We start from the raw sequence: 17719 nt of genomic DNA on the forward strand, positions 1-17719 counted from the left end.
CTACATGGTTTTTCATATATTAGTCGTCTTAAAACTAATTCACTGTGTAAGTAAGATGTATATACGTCTTGAAGCTTGCTTAATTATGGAAGAAAATAAAGACGGTCTCCGAAATTTCGAATTCTGCTCCGAATGGACGCTGAAATATTTTCTAATATTGTCACGTGTTGGCCGTGTGACGCGACAAATAACTTCACGCCTGTCTTGGATCTAGCGAATTTATTGCACACTTTCATCAACACTTACACAATTCACAATTTCAGTGTCCCAATTACTTCTTCTGCTATAGTCACTTCCAGACTTCAACTGCCTTCGGCGGCTGCTATACTATTTCAACTGAACTGTCTGTCAAAGTCAAAGTCAAAGTCACATTGAGACTGACGGTCAGTCAGTCAGTAATTCTTGGTGTCGAGCCACATCTGGGGCTCATGACCAGATATTTATTGCTGTTTGACAGTTACGGTCTTCTTTTCGTGGGACGCCCTCTCTAACGAGAGGATGGGTCTGTATTTTGTATATGCTGCTGGCCCTTGCCAGCGCAGTCTTCTTCGGGTCCGAATCCCTTGGGCTTCCTGACCATATTTTACTGTCTCAGATTTGAGACTGAACTGCCTGTCCAAGTCCAAGTCGAAGTCAAATTGCGACTGAAGGTCAGTCAGTGTGTCTGTCTTAGTGTCGAGCCCCGGCTGGGGCTCATGACCAGATTTTTTTTCCTGATATGAAAGTTACTGTCCTGTCCATTTGGGGCGCCCTCTCTGACGAGAGGTCGGGTCTGTCATTTGTAAGTCATAGTCCGTATTAGTACGTCCATTGTCAGTATTTACATATATCTACAAATTTAATCTTAATTCCTATTTCTATGCACAATATATACAAGGTCTCTGTCAGTCTAGGCTCAGTACTGTAGATTATGCACTCTTTCTACCAGTATTCGCTACCACGGCAGTCTAGTCACTTGAACGGTCATATGCCTGACCGCCGCCAAGTTTAAGCCTCTTATATTTTTGAACTCTCTGCCAAAGTCAAAGTCAAAGTCACATTGCGACTGACGGCCAGTCAGACAATAAGTCTTGGTGTCGAGCCCCATCTGGGGCTCATGACCAGATATTAATTATTACCATTTGACAGTTACGGTCTTATTTTTGTGGGGCGCCCTCTCTGACATCTTAACAAGCTAATTTCTCAAAATTCCATTTCAATATTATCCTCACATATACGTCGAAGTCTTTCATATTTCCCTTGAGGTTTTCCGACCAAATATTTTTATTAATGTATTGTATCTATCTGTGGGTCGCATGTCCATCTCATTTGATTGTCCTAGATTTCAAAAAGGCCAATCACAGTGACCACGCAGCCTAAGGAATGAACTGTCTTCGCCCTCTGGAACACTGGGATCGTGGGTTCGAATACCACTCGAGGCATGGATGTCTGTGTGCGTTTATTGTGTGTCTGTGTTGTTCTGTGTGTAAGCAGCGGCCTTGCGACGAGCTGATCCCCCGTCCAGACAGTCCGACTGTGTATAGGATTAAGAAACTGGAAAAACGGTCAAGGTCCAACAAAAGGGCTGTAGAGTCATATATATATGAACACGCCAACAACAGGCCTATTAGGTGAAATGTACGAATTATGAAGTTTTTTATGATATTAATTTTCGTGGTCTGCTTTGAATTTATTGAAAGTACATAACGAAATTAACAGAATTATAAAGTAAAGATATTGTTGAGAAAATAAAATTAATAAGCCCGCTAATTATTTGTGTTTTAGTCAGTCACAAGTCAAGTAAAAAGATAATTTTGGCTGTCATTCAAGGACTGTATTTATGTAGGCGTTTGCGAGCCCAAGTTCTTCCGACATACGAGTATTAAGTAAGTAGCGCCCTCTTTTTCTGTAACGATCCGGTGAGATAATAAACATTTCAGCAGGAAGATACCAACATCAGTGTTAACAGCAGAGCTAATTTCACAATATATTTAATAAACTGTACCGATAATTGAATTTCTTTCCGCTTCAACATCGGAATGGCATTCTATGGCCCTAGGGCATTCTATGACCGTTCTATGACCTTACCAAGCCTGTCTTGGTATTACAACGATTTTGAGCAAGCCGTAGTCAATAGCTCTGACGTCGGACCTCTATTGATGTTGCTCGTGTTTATGTACAGATTTCTGTTGTCCGTTGACAGGCCAGCACCGCACGCAATACGTAAATTTTCAAGCGCCATCTACTATGTAACAAGTACTGAATAAACCAAGGAAAAATTACTCCTGCTCTTAATTAACTAAGCATACTCATAACACCATTAAAACATATAAGGGATGTTATTGTTTTTTCTTTAATTCGCTTAGTGGGGGGTGGAGTCCAACTGTGTCCACTCGGCACGGCGGCCACTGATTCGCCTATTGTAGCCTGACCCGGGTGATTATCATGATGGAAAATTTGGCGGAATGAAGATTGGCAAGGGAAACTGAAGTACTCGGAGAAAACTCGCCCCAGCGTCACTTTGTCCACCACAAATCCCACTTGACCAGACCCGGGATCGAACCGGGCCGCGGTGAGAAACCAGCGACGCCAGCGACCAAACGCTTGAGCTATGGTGCAGCCTCATGGTATTGGGTTTGTTTTGAAAGAAGAGTGAGGGAAATATAATTTCCTAAAAAGTAAGTTTTCGAATAAAATTATAAAATAAAATAATTCGTAACTTTAGACACTAACAGCAACGAAAAATCAATCTTCTGTTTCTCCTGTAAAATTTAGTTCCAGTGATTCAAGTTCTTTCATAATGAAAGGTCTATTTAGGGATTTTTTTACTTTGAAAAGTGGCACACCTGTTCAGTCTTACTTAAAGTGAACTGCAGCCAGCAAATTCGGTGTAACAGAAAGGACAGTTGAAGCCTGTCACTTCCGAGTCTACTGACCGACCGATATTCAGTGGTTAGTATTGATCGGAACTGAAGAAAGGGCCGGTCATGTGGTCGATATGTGGGGCTGTAAGGCACCAAGTCACTGGCTCACTCACTCATTGTGATTCGACACTCAATTTCTGCCACCCAGTACAGGTTAGGTTTCACAAATTACGGTGGTGTTGCATTGTGATATAATAGCACATAAGTTATTATCAAAATTTGGTGTTCACATTAGGGAATTAAATGCTGAGAAAAGTACATTTACTTGGGCCCCCAGAAGAGAAAGTAACAAATAAACAGAGAGAGCTGCATAGTAGAAGGTTCAGAATTTGTACTGCCAGCAGACCTTATTGGGTTAATCACATCAAAGCAATACTTAATCTTAATTTTACTATGGCAGAGTTCGATTCCGGGTCAGGTCAAATGGGATTTGTGGTGGACAAAGTGGCGCTGGGGCAGGTTGTCTTCCAGTACTTCGGTCTCCCCTGCCAATCTTCATTCTACCAATTGCTCCATTATCACCCTCACCTATCATCTGGGGCTGGTACAATAGGCCAGAAGTGGCCGCAGTACAAGGGACTTAGTCCCACCCCACTAGCAATAAAAAAATATACTATGGCAGAGAAGAGAATTTGTATATGACACATTTAAATGCATGACTTCAGAACCAACGAATAATTTACGTCATAAATAATAACATTTATAAAGCGTACTAGCTTCTGCGATGTGACGCCGTGTAGTCTGGTAGAAATTTACTGATGTTTCGAAGGAATGTACTGTTTCCACATACAGGATCGGGAATAAACCAAGCAAGCAACAAATTCTGCTTAGCGATTACTTCTTGGATCTCGATTGCTTAGCTGACCCTTCACCACTGAAGACGGAGGCAGTGCGTTCTTCCGAAACGGTTGTAAACTTGTACCGGGCTTCATGACGTCACGTCTCAGGGCTGTGAGAACCTCAAGTTTAACACATAATATTTATTATTCTGTAAGTCGGAAGGACGCGGGTTCGATTCTCATTTGGTAATTGAATTTTTCAATGAACCTACTCCAACCATCTGCATTATGGCGTGGGGGTCGACTCAGCCTCTAACAGAAATGAATACGAGGAACCTTCTGCGAGTAAAGGGCGGCCGACCCATAAGGTTGACTACCTCACCGCCATTTGTGAACCGATTGTCTAGAAAATGTGGGAGCTTCGGCGTCTCAGAACTCTATGGGCCTCCATGGCCTCTTACAAGGATAGCTTTACCTTATCTTACCTTAATATTTACACTGTAATTACTTGAATTACGTTGTTGCATTATTTAGCGTAAGTGCAAGTCGTGTTATAATACGTATGTTTGGGAATCAATAATATTTAAATATTCATTATTGTGGGTGAAGAAGATTAGTAATATTGTACAGAACGCGCTAAAATTCAGCTCAGCCAATTCTGTCACGCAAGCGGTGGTCCACCCTTCAAGCCGCTGGAAGGTAGAACTCCTGCAGGTGATTCGTGAGATTTTGTTAGTATGGGGCTATCGTAATATATATTACAGACCTAAATATCTGTTCTCATTCTTTATAGCTTTAGAATTCAACACTAAATTAATACTGATTACAGGTTGCTTTGATGCATCCTGGACTATAAACCAATAGGCAGAAGGAAAGTAGGAAGACATGGTAAGAAATGGAAAGATAATTTAACCGGAACACACCTCAATGCTTGATGTTGGTGATGGTGAAGATGATGAACTAACATTGCCACAATTGGACTACCATAAAGAAGAGTGAAATTTATACAAATATAAAACGAAAATATGCAGTAAATATGAATTCGTACCAATATTAGGAGAGTCTCATCAAATGAGACTTCATGAAACCACTGATTAGTAACGTATGAACGCGTTACTCACAACATACCGAACAATTTACGTTAGCAACGCCATCTGTTAACACATTTTTTCTTTGGCGCTCGATTGCATAACCGGCAAGTGGCCCGCCCCGTGGCTTTGCTCCGAACTCTTAGCACACCCATCCACTCAAGGTAATCTCACCGTTACATAAAAATTTTATATTCTATATAGCAGGCATGTCCAATGCGTCGATCGCGATCGACTGGTCGATCTCATAGGCCTATAAGGAAATTATACGTGAAAAGCATGTAAATTCACTTATAATATGATTATATTCAGATTTTGAAGAGACAATACGTATTAAAGTAGTCTGTACTTTCAATGTATGTTGTTTTTACAACAAACAACATGTGTCGTGTTATTTTTATCAATATTTTTGCTTAAAGCGAGGTATGACGATAGGAGGGGGTGGTAGATCACTGGCAGCTTTGACACTAAAAATTCGATCACAACGTTTTTGAAGTTGGACATGTCTGCTACATAGCATTCTCATACAGAGGTGAAGTGACTTATGAAGTGGTTGTGGAAAGCTGACGACGAAAATGAGGAAAATTAATTAAATGTTATCTATTTGATAAGAAAGAACTTAGAAAAGTCTACAAAAACAGTGTATTCATTAATCAGGTATTGGGTTTATGTGTTTACGTCCATCTGAAGATGATATAGATGTGTTCGAGAACGGTTTTGGAGGAAAAGACGACCCTTAACCAACAGGATCCACCCCAGAAACCAACTACATTTAAGCTATCAAAAACGAATCGATGTCTGTCTAGGTTTTTTAGGAATTATTTAAACCGTGTAAGTTATATAGGGCAAAATTAGACCGAAAAAATATTATCGAATGGCAAATGGGTAAGGAGCAGGAAGGAGATTGTTGTGGCTTGCTCATGAGAGAGAGAGAGAGAGAGAGGAATGCCATAAAACCCTGAGTAGCAGTAACGAGTAACCTGCCCGAGACTGGAACCTGGCTACCTCCAGAATACAGGTCTCACTGTTATAAGAAACTGTCCGAGAATCGAACCCGATACTTCTCGATTATAAATTTAGAGTGTTAACGCTGACATGCTTGGTTTCCGAAATAAGAAATGACAATGAAAACTGATAAGGAAATAGGTGTAGATAGCACAGCAAATTCGTGGAAACACGTACAATATTCGTAAAAACTTACTATGTGATGTGATGGGTTGCCTCTTAGGCATCATGATCATTGATTCTGATATTCACCAATGAAGCGTTACGCAACAAAAACTGCAGGAAACTGTTTCACTTTGACACGCGAAACGATTCACGAAATGTTCCGATCAGAAGCCCTTTGCATTGAAACACAGTTCGGCATTGTGCCACATACAAGTACGAGTACCTACAAGTTATACAACCGGCCTCACATTCATCGGTAGATAAACTAAGCTGTAAGTGAAGTTTAAGCAAATCCAACCGCTCGCCTCGGCTACTACGCTGGCTCCAGTATGCAGGCGGCGACGTAGACAAACCCGCAGAACGGGCGGAGTCAATAGGACTGTCGTTCGTTCACCTCCCCTGCACCCCTAAGTAACAGTTTGTGTTTTACATACGTACAACTCCGGAAACTTGCGGGCATCCTACAGATGAATCGGTCTGCATTATTCAAAGACGTAATAATTTAACTCTTACGGGACCAAGCTCGAATAAACTTGCATTTACCTAGCGGGTCGTTTCAAACTCGTCCTGTATGTCAACTCCGAATGTACCAGTTGTGCCTAAAACATCTTTCACGATGCGTCATAATTAGAAAGTTATATAAGTGGCCGTGCCATAGCTCAGGCGGTTAGTCGCTGGCTTCCCACCGCGGCGGCCAGGGTTCGAGCCCAGTCAGGTAATCTGGGATTTATGGTGGACAAAGTGGCATTGGGGTAGGTAAGCAGCACGTAACGACATCGCCATATTGTGTAGTGTTCCAGCACAATGCTCCCTAGTGATCAGTTATAGAATTGTCCTGTACTAGTTGCTGGCAAAAGCTGATTGTAGCACAAGCTGTCTTACAAACCCACTTATCGACCGATATAAGCCTGTCATAGATTCAGAAAATGAAACCGAACCTGAGACATATTCGTATGCACCTTATGAGAACGTAACAAATGTCGGAGGTTACATTACTGCCGTTTTCTTCAAACTGGTTGCTTAAAGACGTCTCTATAGCGGTTACGTAGCGTCTATGATAGGATGAATTAACATATATGGAGCAGTTTAAGGAATGAGTAATGACATAGGAAACCGAAGTATTCAGAGAAAATTCCGTAAAAATGCTCTGGGATCGAAACCGGGCCGTCGCAGTGGGAAACCATTATTATTTCTTGCAATGCACCACCGTCTTTCATCTGTAAGTATCGAGGTATATGTGCGGTGTTATTGACCGCCTCTGTGGTCTAGTGGTCAGAATTCCTGGCTACAGATCCAGAAGTCTGGGTTCGATTCCTGGCGCTACCACATTTTCTGAGAAGTAGTGGGTCTTGAACGGGTCCACTCTGCCTCGTGAGGATAACTTGGGAGCTATTTCAAGGAAACAGCGGCTCTGGTCTAGAAAACCGAGATTAACGGCCGTGGGGATCCGTTGCGCTGATCACGCGCCCCCCTCTATCCGCAAAAGTTGGCACTAACTTCGCCGACAAGCGGCGGTCGCTCGGTCGGTATAGTTCGCTTGCGGACTAAAACCACGGAGTTTGTTTGTTTGTGTGGTGTTATTGTTCATATTATTTACAAACATTATCAATTACTTCTGTGGTATATTAGTGTAATGTAGATAAATAATTAAGTAACCGTTTATTAAAGATGTGATAAAAGAAATAGAATAATTAACAGTTTTGAATTTCTCATGGTGGTGAATATGAAAATTACTGTTTTGTGCGATTCGACGTCGTGTAGAGTTGTAGGAAGGCACAAAGACTTCGGTGGAACCTGCTTCCTCCGTCTTCAATAAACTTTTTATTCTGAACATGGACACACAAATTTACTCCGAAACATTGGAACCTTTCTATCAGACTACACGACATTATATTCCAGAGTACAGTATTCGTCAACATATTTTATTATTTAAATGCACTTTATTTATTCAGAATATCAGAGAAGAAAGGGCACTGGAACTAGTCTGGAGACCTCTGCATGTACGAGTAGCTTCCAATAATTCAATAACAGCTTGTCCCAAAATTTTATTCATTACATCGCAATTATGTTATACAGTGTTCATTATCTGAAGCACATTTAATGTTCAAAGACGTGTAAGGACTTGACTGTCCTCCCTTCGCAATGTGATTAGTCGCCATTCTACTTACATATATTCCACTTCCTTACCCCTGTTACCAACTAACTCCATGAAGGTGTTCTTCTTGAGAAGCCAGCAGTTGCCCAGCCACTCCAGACATACCCAGGATTTCAGGGTGCCCAATGTTTCATTGCCGTTTTCACAAAAGGTTATATCAGGTCTCTATCCTGAACAAGATAAATCCAGTTTATACCCCATTTTCTTTATTCATTCATTCATTCATCAGTAATCTGTCAGACGACAGGTCCACAGTCTCTTCGCAAACAGTTCCTCCACTTAATGCGATCTAGAGCTTTCGCCTTTTCTTTATACAGGATCAATTTTAATATTATCCTCTGACATAATTCGATGTCTTTCTGGTAGTCTCTTTCCTTCTGGTTTGTTTAGCAAAACTCTGTAATACATTCGTCTTTTCCCTTATGCATGCTACATGTTCTTCTCTCATTCTCCTCGACTTGATCATACTACGTATTTACATTTGTGGAAACGGTCCTTTGTTGGACATTGGCCTCATTTTCAGTTTCTTAATCCTACACACAGACGGTAGGACTCCTTGGACGAAGGATCAGCCCATCGCAAGGTCGCTACCTTTACACAGAACAACACAAACATGGAATAAACGCACATAGACATCAATGCCTTGAGTGGGATTCGAACCCCTATCCGAGCGTTCGAGCAAGCGAAAACGGTTCATGCCTTAGAATGCGCCGCCTCTGTGATTGGCCGCTCTTCTTTGTACAGCAAATTAAAATAAGCTTGTAACTGATTGGTTCTTAGAATATTTTAAGGCATTGCTTGCGCTGAAAGTGTTAAATTACGTCGAATGAGTCGAATATATGACTTTTGTTTTATTGCTAGTGGGGGGGGATTAAGTCCCTTGTACTGCTGCCACTTCTGGCCTATTCTAACAGCCCCAGATGATAGGTGAGGGTGATTGTGGAGCAATTGGTGGAATGAAGATTGGCAGAGGAAACCGAAGTACTAGGAGAAAACCTTCCCCAGCGACACTTTGTCCACCACAAATGCTACTTGACCAGACCCGGGATCGAAACCGGGCCGCCGCGATGGGAAGCCAGTGACTAACCGCTTGAGTTGTGGCGCGGCCTAATATATGACATTAAATGAAAAGTATATGTGAGGATGGAAGTAGGCAGTCCTTACATATTCCAAGGTACTGGAGTTGGTAGGTTAGTTGGATTGTCCTTCGCAAGTGACGCATCTTGAGCTTTGGTTTTGTGTGTGAACTTCTGAAACGGACTCAGTACGTATATACAGCACGTCAGCACGTCGCACTGGCTTCATATTATCCTCAGTCTGTGGCTGCAAAGTTCCTGCAAACTCACGCGGAAGTGACCAGTTTCATGAACTGAGGCAATAACATTCTGTTGCATGCTTTACATATTCATGAAACCACACTGCAAACCAAGATAGTTGTTTCCTTGTTCTCCGTCCACAGGTGTCTTAAAGAGGTAGACAGGGTCAGGAAATACATACCGCTTTATTTCACCTTAAATCTTGGATCCCTTGATTAGCCAATATTCACTCAGCTGCTCAAAAACTTCTCTACTTCTTGTGGAACCCGAAGTCTCATAAACTTATTTGAAAAGTCTCGCTTTTGGCCACTATCCTGAACCATTTTAATCCAGTTCACACCATATCATATCTCTTTAAGAGGTATTTTAATAGTGTCCTCTGAAGAAAGTGTAAGTCCTTCAAGTGGCATTTTGCCTTCAGGACTTTCATCTAACACTACTACATTCCCACTGCCATGCATTTATTAAAGGCCCTATACTTCGGCCATTTCCAAGCAAGGGAGCTACATATAGATGTTAAATTAGCTTCCTGGATATTGTCACGTGTATTAGTGACTGAAGACGGGGTTCGGATTGGTAATTGGATTTATTGACCACTTACAGATCTAACTACTATAATTAGTTATAACACTCTAAGGATTACTGTAATTATAACACATAAATGACGTCTTCAAAGTCTGCTTACACTACTCGTTGCTAGATAACATATGTCAAAAATGGCTACGCTTTTACAATGTCTTCACTGAATTACACACTCCAAATATTACACATAAAGTCGTCACTTCACAACCGCCCGTACAGAGCTGAACTCTCAACTGAACCCTCCTGGGCTGACTCCTCGTCAAAGTCAGAGTCAAAGTCAAAGTCATATTGCGACTGACGGCCAGTCAGTCAGTAAGTCTTGGTGTCGAGCACCCTCCTGGGGCTCATGACCAGATATTTATTACTGTTTGATAGTTACGGTCTTGTTTTTTGTGGGCGCCCTCTCTGACGAGAGGACGGGTCTGTCTTTTGTATATGCTGCTGTTCCTTGCCAGCGCAGTCCTTCTCGGGTCTGAGTTCCTTGGTACTCGAGACCATATATTATTGTCTCAAATTTGAGACTTCCCCTTTCGTCGCCTCCTACGACTCGCAGGGTCATGGTGGAGGTATTTTTCTTTTAAAGAAAGTTACTCTAGAACCTCGCCACTCCACAGCTCAAGCAGTTAGTCGCTGGCTTCCCACCGCGGCGGCCCGGGTTCGATCTCGGGTCTGGTCAAGTGGGATTTGTGGTGGACAAAGTGGTGCTGGGGCAGGTTTTCTCCGAGTACTTCGGTTTCCCCTGCCAATCTTTATTCCACCAATTGCTCCACAATCACCCTCACCTATCATCTGGGGCTGGTACAATACGCCAGAAGTGGCCGCAGTACAAGGGAGTTAGTCCCAGCCCACTGTCAATAAAAAATAGTCTAGAACCTCTTATAATTCCTCGAAACAGACCACACAGTAAACCCTTCCATTGTTGTATCGTAACGCAACTGTCTAGCAACGAGTTATAACGAAGTATTCCCTATTCTTGTCTGTATTCGTTGCTGCGAGTATGTTTATGGTGTTGTTGCCTAGCAACGATGACATTCCTCTGTTTTTATAGAGACGGCCCGCATGTCACAATATATTAACTACACCCGTAGTACTACATAAAATTACAATGGGTAGCAATTCTGCTTCGTGCTCGCGAAGTTCCAAGGTCAACTCTCTGCCAAAAGGTGAGTTATCCTGTTTCAGATATACCTTTCCTTGGCCTAGAATTTCCTGACAAATTTTAAGAGAAGACACTAAAATAGTGTAGGATAACCTATAAAATAATACTACTCGACGCTATAGTGTTTACACAGTTTAAAAAGCATCGTTAAATAGTACATTCATTATTAATTTTCTACTCAATCGGTATATTGACAACTGGCCCTATCCCCGGCTCTGCTGATTGGTCCCAACAAAATTATATTGTATTTCAGCATCGTGACGTATTAATGTATCACTGATACACATTCATTTCCATCTCAAATGCAACTTTATTAACAATTACTCCTTCACATAAAAATAAAAATTATAAATTACTCGTATTAACCATTAGGAATTGATAGATATTTCGGCCATACTCGACCATCTTCAGGCAATTTCACAAGTTAGACAATTGCCTGAAGGTGGTGGAGTATGGCCGAAACACGTATCCATCTCTGCTGGTTAATAATTTTTAATTGTTAATTTTTATGTAAAGGAGTAACTGTAAATAAAGTTGCATTTGAGACAGAAGTGAACGTGCATACGCCAAAGGAATAAACTTCTTATCAGAACGCAGAGACAATGTCCAGTCTCCGAAATGCCCATTTGAATATAAATTTAGACGATAAATAATGCTCATGAAAGTGATCACTGAAAAGAAAACAGGGCGAATAACGAGTAACTTTTTTATAATAAAAGAGAACATATATCATTGAAGATATTTATAGTGAAAAATACTTAATTTATATTCGTTATTATGGGGTTCGATCCCAAGGTCGATAATCTTGATTATTTTTTGTTTAGATACTCTCTGTGGTCTAATGGTCAGAGTCCCTGGCTACAGATACAGATGTCCCCAGTTCGATTCCCGGCGCTACCGGATTTTCTGAGAAGTAGTGGGTCTGGAACGAGGTCCACTCAGCCTCGTGAGGATAATTGTGGAGCTACTTGAATGGAAAAGTAGCGGCTCCGTTTTGATAACCGAGATTAGTGGTCGTGGGATCTGTTGCGCTGCTACACTCTCTATCCGCTAAAGTTGGCACTAACTTCGCCGACAAGCGGCGGTTGCTCGGTCGGCATAGTTCGCTTGCGGGCTAAAGCCATGGAGTTTGTTTTTGTTTAGATGCTATATCGGAACACTCGACAAGATAAACTAAAGGGGTAAAGGCTGTTTCTTGCTAATTAGTCGATTCACTATTCGTAACCATCTCAGAATTCAGTATCGACTACAACTATCATATGTTGAAACATGTATTGTTCTGACGTTCGAATGGGGACATTAACAAATTATGCAGACGTCTGGTAAGGTCCCTAATCCACTTTCCCAAAACTTTTCCTTTGGCATTCAGAAGAATATTGTGCTTTTCGTAACACAGTTTTATGAAACCGGTTTCACTGACCGAAGGACATATCTTCCTGCAAGAGATAACGCGAGGTTATCGCTTTCTTGTAATTCTTTACGCTTTCTATAGCTACCTGCAGCTGTCCGGTGTAGAAATGCAATGAAGCTCGTCTGCACAGCGGAGTGTGTTCAATGAAACGTATGAAGCGGAGTCATTTTTGCAATGGCAACACCGGTGCATGACGAGAGCTTTGCGTGGTTTCATTCAGTCCTTTGTCATCATCACGGGATTAAGCCTGTTGCCGTTATAACCGTCAAGATTATAGAAGAGTAGTATCCTTTCGAGTCTGCAGACTACAATATCCTCCCCTCCCCAAATCACGAACTTTCTTCTGAGGTGTAACGGTGTGAAGTCTGGCAGAAATTTGCAACTTGCTTGGCTACCCATCGATCGTGAAGATAGATGCAGTGCGTTTCTCTGTATGCCACTAAATGTCTCACACTAAACGGCGTCGAATTACAGAAGACGGCATTCTTCATAATCGCCGCTTGTGGAAAAGTGAGGACTTCAAATCAATATTTACACTTTTTTCTTTTATGTGCCTGGCGTCTTTCCCCGTTTGACTTACATTGATAAAGCATTCTAGAGAATATAAAACATGAAGTTTCAGAAGCTGGATCTCTTTCCGTCTTCCGGTGAAGGGAGGGGAAAAGGCCTACTCAGTTGTGCCCCTTAGAAGGAGCTAATTTCAATCACTGGACAACCTCTGTCAGATTCACACAGCTATTTAATCACTGGATACCCGGCTAATTCGGCGGGAGATAACAAGAAAATAGACATTTACAATATGTTTCGACCCAGGTAGGCCATCATCAGATGACTACTGAGGAAACAATACAAAAAAGGGTAATAGACTAATGTAAATTAAGTGTTAGCTTAAACTGCGCTATAGTAGCATCGTGGGTTTATGTGCTCCGTCACCAATTGTGTATTTCTTCAAGGATCGTCTGATTATGGTCTATCTGGACAGAAATAAAAAACATTTGTGTGACAGCAGCCCCTCAGTCTTTAACTTGGACATTTATTTAGATAAATTATTTTAGTATTGACATCTGCTATTCCAAATTCTTCCCTAATACATTTTTACGTGTATGTTCCGTCATAGTTCGTGTGGTCTGTCTAACGAAAAATAATCCTGATGTCTCATTTCTTCCCACTTGCTCATTTTGCAAAGATCGACATTCAGATCCATATAAAAATGTTCGTGCAGCTATTGCTGTACACAATTTTAGTAGGCATTGGTTAAGCCTGTTCACTATACTCCAGCCAATGTGAGAACGAGAGTGGACCACGGCCAGTTAGCAATTCAAATACATTTACGAAGAATTGCTCTCCATAAGATTACCTACACCAGGTGTGGTGTGCCTTGGCTCATACAGTAGATGGACTTCACTGTGTCCGTCCAAATATTCCCCTCAGCACTGCAGTCTTCCCTCGGAGTTAGAAGCCAAATTTCACAACCACGCAAATAAATACGTAAAATTATAGTTTGCATGCGTTCGACCATCCAATACCAAAATCCTCCAAACATTCCAATCGAAAACACTACGAAGAATCACAGGCTCACCATGGTACGTAACAAACGGAACTATTCACAACGATCTCAACATACCCCTCATCACGGAAGAGATCAGAAAACATGCCACCAGACACCGTACTCGGATAACAGGACACGAGAACCCGCTAATCGTTGAATTAACGAAACCGCACCCAGCAGAAAGACGACTGAGGACAACCTGGCCAGAAGACTTATGTAACTAAAAGGTAGAGTACTGCCACTGGGCAGCTGCCGCCTTCACGACATAAACACCCATCGCATTTACTTATTACTTACAGTGGTCAAGTAGATTGTAAATTGACGTAAATAATAATAATAATAATAATAATAATAATAATAATAATAATGTCTTTATCTTTAGGCCTTTAATAGGGGACGAAAAGATAATGAATTGAACTGAATTGTAACAAGCATTCTCAGAAGTAGCCTGCTCTCAGCTTCTTCGTGATGTAACACAGTGTTGTCTGTCTCTCTGTCCGTCAGTCTATCTATGGCTCTACAGCCCTTGTGGACCTTAGCCGTTTTTTTTTTCTTTTCAGTTTCTTGATATATACACAGTCGGTAGGACTCTTTGGATGGGGGATCAGCCAGTCGTAAGGCCCCTACCAACACACAGAACAACACAAACACCGAATAAACGCACAGATATCTTTGCCTAGAGTGAGATTCAAACACACGATCCCAGTGTTCGAGCTGGTGAAGACGGTTCATACATTAGACCGCGCGGCCACTGTGATCGGTTAGTGTTGTTTAGCCTGGGAAAATCCAAATAAAGTGAAGGTCCCTTCTGTATTCACGTCATACCTCAAGTGACGACAACTTTGCTTGATTGCAAACGTAAACTACATCCTTATGTGCGAAATATATATATATATATATAAAAGAACTTTCTTAAAAGAATGCTTTACTTTGCTGAAAACATTAACAGACATCCGAAAAGAAATGGCTGGTAGGTATATTTCGTGTTTTGTCTGAGGGTGTCTGTGTGACTAGAATAACATTATAAAAGCATACAGGCGCGTTAGACAAGAATGTTTATATAGTATGAGGGGCTTCCCTTGCAATAAATGAACAAACATTGAATCCACATGCAACTATTCACTTTATGGTGCTGTTAACTCAAATTCACGAGCAGCCAAACCTATGTGCCGAATGTATGAGCAATCAGAATTAAGTTTTAGGTTTTCGGTGTTATTACGTACACTGAACGAATATACACGGGTGACCCAGCGCTAGTTAACTGGTTAGCGAAGCGTGCAAGAAAATGCGTTAGACATATTATGAAAGCAATGAAAGATGTGTTTCAAAGTTGTACTGTTATACAGCACAACATTAGAAGACTGAAAATACATATGATTTCAACTCTATAAAGACATTTTCTGGTCTCGTTCTCAATTCTGTTTACGTTCATGAGGCCAATGTTGTTGAATATGCACGTTTAGAAAAACACTCGTAATATAAAATTTGTTTAATCTCTCGAAAGCTGCAAGAATTAAAATATAATGGACTTCCCTCTATAACTTGTGCTCCAAACATTTCTCTCCGATAAATATTTAATAAGTTACACTAGAGGTTAAAACTGCATAATGAGGAGCTTCATAACTTGTACTCTTCTCCAAGTATAATTAGAATGATCAAGTCAAGGAGGATGAGGTGGGCAGGGCATGTACCATGAATGGGGGAGACGAGGAATGCGTATAGGATATTGGTGGGAAAACCAGAAGGAAAGAGACCACGGGGAAGACCAAGGCATAGGTGGGTGGATAATATTAGAATGGATCTTAGAGAGATAGGATGGGATGGTATGGATTGGATAGATCTGGCTCAGGATAGGGACCAGTGGAGGGCTCTTGTGAACATGGTAATGAACATTCGTGTTCCATAAAATGCTGAGAAATTCTTGAGTAGCTTCTGAATTGGCGGCTCCTCCAGAAGGGCTCAGTTCCATGAGTAAGTAAATAAGTAAGTAAGTACACTAGAGATACGAGGAGAAATGCGTGTAGGTTTGCGTGTAAAATGGTCGTTAAAATTTTCCTGCCTAAATGGAAATTGATATAACTCCGTATAGTTTTTCATGAAATCCTCCAATATAAAATCTCATGACAATCTGTCCGGCGGTTCTAGAGCTGCTTGTTTCATACGTGCAGGCAGAATGAGCAAACTTAAAGAGGCGCACTGCACGGTTGCTAACGTGCTCAAGCAGAAGTGGGCTAATCCTAGATTCTTTTTTTCCTCTCTGTACATCTAAAGTCCTTTGAACCTTGGCCGCTTTTTCAGTTTCTTAATCCTACACACAGTCGGTAGGACTCCTTGGGCGGGGGATGAGCCCGTCTCAAGGCCGCTATCTACACACAGGGCAACACAAACACAGAATAAACGCACACAGACATCCATGTCTCGAGTGGGATTCGAAACCACGACCCCAGTGTTCGAGCGGGGGAAGACGGCTCATGCCTCAGACCGCACGGCCACTGTGATCGGCTGGGTAATCCTGTATATAAACAGTAAATAATGACAAAGAAATGCAGATATTCTTCTTGTCATGAAGTGTAAAATAAGATGTTAATTGCAACTTTATTCTTTTAAATGTAATTGTAAGATATTTACTCGTACCGTATCCGTGGACTTCAGTCTATATGTACCTTCATGTGTATACCGACAACACAAACAGGTTTCAAGGATTCTATAGGCAAAACGATTAATTAAGCAACCAACCAAGCAAACAACTTCATACAAGTAGGGCCTTTCTTGAGATAAAAATAGTCACTCAACTCTTGAAATTTCTTGCTTTTTATGAAAACCGAGGTGTCATCGCCGAGTTCACGACAGTTTTCCACTGGCTCCTGATATACAACTTCTGCAAGCCAGTTTAACTGGGCGTACATAGCATCAGAATTTGTTGGTACAAAAATTATCGTAATTTGTCCTCTAAGTCTTCGTCTCCCAAGTTGTATCTTCCTTTCAGGTTTTTCAGGAATAATTGTATATAAATTTATAATCTCTCTTGTGTGTGCGTACCGTCTCATTTCCTTGATTTGATGGCACTAATAATACAGAGCAGCCGGTCACGGTAGCCGAGTGGTCTAAGGCATGTACTGTCTCCGCTCGCTTGGAAACCGGGATCGTGGGTTCGAATCTTACTCAGGGTATGGATATTTAGTTTGTGTGTGTGCGTTTTTCTGTGTTTGTGTACAGGTAGAGGCCTTGCGACGAGCTGATCACCCGCCCAAGGAGTCCTACCGAATGTGTAAGATCTAGAAAAACCGAAGTGAACGGAGAAGTTCATGGAGGCAGGCCTAGGCCCACTGGGGCTGTAGTGCCAAGGAAAAAAAAAATAATACAGTGCATTCAGTTAAGGAGAAACTTCGCAACACCGCTGACCGGGCCCAACATTCCTCACAGATTGCTGCTGTAACTGCTGATAGCAGAATGAGTCATTAGCGCTGATAAGCGCGCCTTGTTACAGTTGCAGTTACAGCAGTAATCTGTTAGGAAAGAGGCCTCCGTAGTCTAAAGGTAACGTTCCCACCTCATGACTCGTAGTACGCGGGTTCAAATACCCGGCGGAGGTCGTCGAATTTTTAAG

The 17719-nt window shown here is 41.6% G+C and overlaps 1 protein-coding gene across 3 annotated transcripts in view; it reads right to left on the bottom strand.

Moving 5' to 3' along the window:
- LOC111872364 (calcyphosin-like protein) overlaps positions 1 to 17719 on the bottom strand; it is a 58611-nt gene that overhangs the window by 15344 nt on the left and 25548 nt on the right. Inside the window, exon 1 of one of the 3 annotated variants that reach the window (XM_023866163.2) lies at positions 5972 to 6240. The exons of the other annotated variants lie outside the window; for them this stretch is intronic. Coding sequence (XP_023721931.1) covers positions 5972 to 6011 — 40 coding nt within the window. The 5' untranslated portion in view covers positions 6012 to 6240. Of the gene's footprint in view, positions 1 to 5971; positions 6241 to 17719 lie in introns of those variants that run through there. 3 annotated transcript variants of the gene reach the window in all.

This window comes from Cryptotermes secundus, unplaced genomic scaffold, assembly GCF_002891405.2.
Source record: "Cryptotermes secundus unplaced genomic scaffold, Csec_1.0 scaffold144, whole genome shotgun sequence".
In the NCBI taxonomy this organism is placed as follows: domain Eukaryota; kingdom Metazoa; phylum Arthropoda; class Insecta; order Blattodea; family Kalotermitidae; genus Cryptotermes; species Cryptotermes secundus.